At 39.0% G+C, this 6057-nt stretch overlaps 1 protein-coding gene across 2 annotated transcripts; it reads left to right on the plus strand.

The window, feature by feature from the left end:
- The first annotated feature begins 1319 nt into the window (after positions 1-1319).
- Positions 1320-5025, plus strand: bod1 (biorientation of chromosomes in cell division 1). Of its 2 annotated transcripts, none has more exons than XM_036588060.1 (4): positions 1320-1730; positions 3466-3590; positions 3750-3955; positions 4628-5025. In XM_036588060.1, the coding sequence occupies exons 1-3, from the start codon at positions 1593-1595 to the stop codon at positions 3952-3954; spliced, it is 468 nt and encodes a 155-aa protein (XP_036443953.1). In that variant the 5' UTR covers positions 1320-1592; the 3' UTR covers position 3955; positions 4628-5025. The 2 variants fall into 2 exon arrangements, with proteins under 2 accessions (XP_036443953.1, XP_036443954.1); XM_036588061.1 differs by having other exon boundaries at positions 4633-5025.
- The last annotated feature ends 1032 nt before the right edge of the window (positions 5026-6057 follow it).

Genomic DNA, 6057 nt, shown 5'->3' on the forward strand with positions numbered 1-6057 from the left:
GGCCATCCTGAGGAAGGAGGGGCGAAAAAAAACGTGCTTGTAACATTTCTTTTCTCCAGTGTCACCATGGCCCTGCTCCCTTGTTGCTTGGCAACCCCCTGCTCCCGCAAAACTCCCCTCCACCTCCGGCAAACACGATTGACTTTCACGATTAAAGATCACGTAAAGCCCACACAGTACCACTTGGACAGGTGCTAATTTATATTTATAATGACTTCTTAATAACTCTAATATTTACCAAAATACAAAACTGGGAGCTAAAGCTTTAAAAACAGCATAGAAAGCTCATGATGCTTATTCCACATGAGGATACAACTAAATAAAACTAGGAGGTCACCTAATGCATAATAATGTCAAATAGCTGCAAGCAGGAATTTGCAGGGGCCAAGTACCATGTGGTGTGGTGAACTTGGACATCTATAAAACTCGAAATAGCATTTACAGAGCACCATGCAGGGAGTATAGGGAATCAGAGTCAGGACACTTAACTGTGTGGGCACTTAACTGTGGCTTAGAGGATACAAAGACTTTATTGTCACAATGGCACAAAGCGTTCATGCCCTGAATATCCTTGGCCTATTATGGGTATTCAATGTCATACAGATTTGGGAAATGATTAGGTAATTTGTCCAATTTCCACAATTTACAGCATTTACATACAGTTGCCTAATTTTTGGACAAGTTTAGTCTTAAATAGTTTTATCTCTCCAGACTTGGCAGGCTCACAGGGTTTAAGTAACATCAAACATTTTGAAGTCTTACTCACATATGCATAGATAGATAGATAGATATATAGATAGACAGACAGACAGGCAGGCAGGTAGAGTTTTCTGCTGCCATGTAGGGATGTGGATTTCCAGCAGAGATGTACAGTTACCATTTGAAATACTTATTTGTGTGTGGCGTACATAAAGCTAGAAAAGTGACTCAACTTTGTGTTCACACCTCTCAAAGCCAAGCAATGCAATCATGACATTTTTTGACACAACACAAAGTTACATGCAAGTGCACATGACATTAAAATGGAGGAACTGGCCATTTATAACAGCTCACTGAAAAGTCAATATGGTTTATGTCCATAGTGTTGGTGTAGTAGACAAAAAGCACAGAATTCTGTGTGATGTAATTGTTGTTGTAAGCTTGATATATTAATTTTTAGGCATTTTAACATTTAAAATAGGATTAAAACAAACAGAAAACATAGCATTCAGATTATTCTGAATGGAATATTCAGATTCCAGTGCAATTTGTGTTTACCCTATCAAGTTGTGTCCCGTTTCATCCGGTAGGTGGCAGTAAATCTCTCTGTTAGCCACCGCTATAACAAAGAAAAAGACGAGGAAGTGTCTTTACACGACCGTTAACGTGAGAATTTTGTTTTTGTTTATACTTACATTTTTGTTTTTTCTTGTCTGAAGTGGAGACTTGTCGCATTTCGCCACAGTGGCTTCAAACAAGGGCGAATTCTCCTCATTCAAAGGGAACCGTCATCTAAAATCAGGGCAAAGCAGCTGCTTAACTTGCTAGCTGCCACTAGCCACTGCTAGCTAGCATAATACAGCCTAACTGTTTAATGTAGTTTAACGTTAAATATGGCAGAAAACACGAACAGCGCTGCAAATCTTCCTCCGGGAGATCCGCAGCTCATCGCCCTGATCGTAGAGCATCTGAAGAACCGAGGCTTGTTTGACGAGTTTAGAAGAGACTGTCTGGCAGACGTGGACACTAAGGTGAAAAGCAGAGCTAACTTACCTGAGGCTAGCATCATCTGAGGGAGTGGGGTGCTTTATTTATATTTTCACAAAGAAAGAATTCCCTTTCACCTTGGCTGACATGGAATCATACTAACAGGCATAACACCTATTGTACACTTTCCCCCCCAAAAAAATCAGTGAATCACTGAATAATAAGAGATTTAGCACCTGTGAACAGTACTAGTGCTAATATTTCTAGTAGCAATAGTACTATTAAAGGGCCATATACTAGACTCCTGAGATCCATGTAAAATGTTTTTGTGGTTTTATTTAACAAAAACCGTCATAATTCATTTTCACAACATCATTTCATAACCTCTTTATGCTTTCTTGTTACTGTACATGTTTTACATATGTAAATCTGCTCTTTTATGATTGGCTGCTCTGCGTTTAGCCTCATTCAAAAAGCAGTCTGAGTTGAAATACTCCTTATAACTTCAGCGTGAATGGGCAGATATATGTAAATATGTTGGTTTTCGTATCACAAAACAATGAACATTGGAACTAAATTAGTTTAAAGTTAGCTGTCCTCGTTGGTATCAATGGCCAATTTATTCCATTACATGAAGCATAAAACCTTCAAGGAAATTCCTTAAAGGGTTTGCTACACAACAATGTAAAATTATGCCTCAGAAAGAAAGTTAGAGAAGTTAGCTAGCTTGTTTGAAACTCGGAAATGTGCAGGGCATGGTTACTCCAGGTCTAGAATTGAGAACCACTTTCATAGTACCGACCTGTCCGGGGTGTATCCTGCCTTCCACCCAATGGCTGCTGGGATGGGCTCCGGCTCCCCCCCAGGACCCAGAAGGATAAGCAGCTTAGTAGATATGTGTGTGTGTGTGTGTGTGTGTGTGTGTGTGTTCATTGTACCTTTGCTACAGACGTGCAACTCCGGCTGTTCTTGATTCCTTTTATTTCACTTCCAGTGATGAGAAAATGTTGATGTAACATATGGTTATTGCTTTCTCACGAGTGGTGAGCGTGCTTTGTGGCCCTGCATGTCTGGCGTGGATAATAACTGCTTCTCTGTGCTCGCTTTTGAGAATAGGTTTGATTACGTGATGTTATCAGAGTTCATTAATTTATCTTTGATTTTTCATTAGAGGAGAAATAACTTCAATAGCTGTGTGAAGTTCTTGTAGAATCAGACTCCATAATGGTCCTTGGACTGTCATGTAAGATTTGTTTATGTATTCTTCCTTTTTTGTTTCTTCACCTTTCACACTGAATAAAATAGCATTTTTGGGGGTAATGCAGAAGGCATCTTGTAGGATTGTTGATCTTTATAAAAGATAGGGTAGGTGTTTTATGTTATTCGTTTGTTGAAAGAAGTATTGTGTATTTTGCGAAGCACATATTTATTGAAAGACTACTGGCCCCACTTTTTCTTTTCCCAATTAATTGATTAATCAAAGCCATAATGAACAATCTATCAGTTATGGAAATCAGCATTAGATGCAGCCCTAGTGACTTCTGGAAGGACACTGTTTTTTGAAAGGTCTAGTCACTGACAGCGAAGTGTCTCACACTTTGTGTGCGTTCAGACTCATCTCTGCGTGGAATCGAGTCCAAAGCTTTTGAGTCGACTCATGATTCCCACATGCCTTAAGTCTGAGAATTGACTCTTTTTGGGATTGACTCCCAGCCCTACATGCAACACCTCTTTAATGTGGCTATATGTTTACCTAATAAACTGTCTCCCCTTTACCAGCCAGCTTATCAGAATTTGAGACAGAAGGTGGACAACTTTGTCGCGAATCACCTCAGCACTCAAGAATGGAGTCCGTCAATCAACAAGAACCAAGTCCGTAATGGACTGCGACAAAGTGTAGTGCAGTAAGTCACTCTGCTGTTTCTGATGGACTGAAAAGGTATATTCTCAAAGAGAAATTTGTAAGATTATTAGGTTTATTTGGTATATGGTAAATATATTAACACTCTCAAAGTTACCTTTTTATAAATAGGCGTAAAACAACATGTCTACTTTTTATGTAGGTCTGGGATGTTGGAGTCTGGAGTGGACCGAATTATAACCCAGGTGGTGGATCCCAAACTGAACCATATCTTCAGGCCCCACATTGAGAAAGCCATTCACGATTTCCTGGCCTCAGACAAGAAAGAGGATGGGGCATCAAATTCAACCGCTGAGGCCGACCAGCAAGATGCCACCAGCAGCAACACCACTCCGAAAACACAATAAGGTAGAGGTTCATTCTGAAAGTATGTCTGCAAAGCTGGAACAGCCCGTTACCATATTGCACCGACTGACTGTGGGAGGTAGTTAGTTACGTGCTAAGCAATATTGAGAACTAAAGTAATAGTTTGATGGAAAACTGTGTAAAAGTGATTTTACATTTACTCTATATGTAATCAATTAGCCAAGGCATGTTTGGAGTCCAAATTTTGCTTTTTTAGTTTTAACTGGAGCGTGAGGCTAACATTGTTAGTAGAGCTTAGTAGTCACCCAAACAGCCCAAATAGTTCCACCAAAATGGCTCTTAACCTCCTTATTCACATTCCGATCTTGACTAAGGTCACTCAGACTAGTCTACATGTTTCAGGTGACAGTATGACTTACTGCGAACTGTAGAAGTTAAATTTTCACCACAAGTTTTCATCACTGGATGCGACTTAAGTTTTGGTGATGTAGTTATAGAAATGATTTAGGTAATTTTGAGTCCTAGTGCTTGTTAGCAACAATAGCCTTGCAGCTCCAGTTCTAAACTAAATAACAGAATTTGGACTCGTGGCTGACCAACTACATCTAGGGTTAATCAAAAACTGTATGAATGAGATTTTTTTGCTGAACTGTTCCTTTAATGTAACCGAATCTATCACACTATCATGTTGTTGTGTCCTTGGGTTTTTTCCAGTACAGTCCAGGTGCCATGTGATCCTGATGGATGGAATATACGTGGAGTATCAACAGACTTATACTGAGGAAATACTCCCATACTGGAAATGTACTGCATGTTTGGGAACATGCTCAGACTTCTTGTAGTACAGTCCTTTTGTGTACGAGCATGTAAAACATGAGAAGGACATGTTGTTCAGTCTATGCACTATATCAGTGTCACTATGAAATCATCCGTGAATGCGAACACAGGTGAAAGAACTGAATAATTGGCCAGTTGAAATGAAATCATTTCATTAATAGAATTGTTTTTGCGAAGAGGAAACTGAAACCATTCAATCTGACTTTGTGAATTGCTTCCTTTTTCATTAGATTGTAACAGGGTACGTTTTTACTAATAAACAGTACTTAATAGGGGAAATGCCTACATCATTGTATCATTTCTGGATTTGTATTTCTTCTACAAGTATTGCAACAGATTCTGTTTTGTTGTGGGGAAACACTCTTCATAATGACTGGCTCGTGGCCTGCTGCTGCTGTTTTTTTTTCCTGGATTCCTATTAGTGATGACATTCTAGGGAAGAGGGAATCTTCTCTGGCATTTTTGTGATTCCAATTGGATGTTAAGCAGAGTGAGTGCCCACAAAAGTTCACTGTGTTCCATCCGATGCAGACGTGGTGTAAAGTGATGGGATCCGTTTGGAAGTGAAAGCTTTTGACCCGCAACGTTTTGAACTATGATAAGGGCTACCAGCAGAGGGCTTCATTTATTCATTCTTTTTTTTTTTTCTTTTTGTAATGGAAGAGATGCACTGTGTTCCTGGATTAGGACAAAGGTCTACAAGTTCGGCTTGTTTCTGTCTTTCAGCATCTCTCTCCTGAGAATGTGGAACACAGTCAAATGCCGGAGACAGACATTGGTCTGCTACATTTGGCAGTAATGTGTCTTATGCCATACACTGGGTGTTGGAGTAAAGTGCTTTTTTTGGAATGTGTCTAAAAAGTGATTAACTTTACCTGTAATAGAGGGTATTCCTGATGTTTCCAATCACCTCCCCTTCCCCAAAAGCTGGAGACAATAGCTTGTTATCTTGTTTAAAGAATTAAACCCACAATTGAAAAGTTTGTGTTAATCCTCCACAGTTTCCAAAATATATATATTATTTCATCTTTCTATCTTGAATTGTTTTAAAGGGGAAATCCAGCACAAACATTTTCTCCTATAGACTTCTATTGGGCATAGAACAAAATAGTGAAAAATTGCATTAAGAAATTAATTCACCTTAATATGCCTTTACCATTAATGCAGCGATGCAGTAAACCAACAATTATGCTGTTATTTCTTAATTTTTGGTTCCTTAGTTTATGGTTAAGTCCTGGTGAAGAACAACACATCATTTGAAAAATCAGTGAACATGTGTAACAAACAAAAACAGCTAAAATACTATG

This window comes from Colossoma macropomum, unplaced genomic scaffold, assembly GCF_904425465.1.
Source record: "Colossoma macropomum unplaced genomic scaffold, Colossoma_macropomum, whole genome shotgun sequence".
Classification (NCBI taxonomy): Eukaryota; Metazoa; Chordata; class Actinopteri; order Characiformes; family Serrasalmidae; genus Colossoma; species Colossoma macropomum.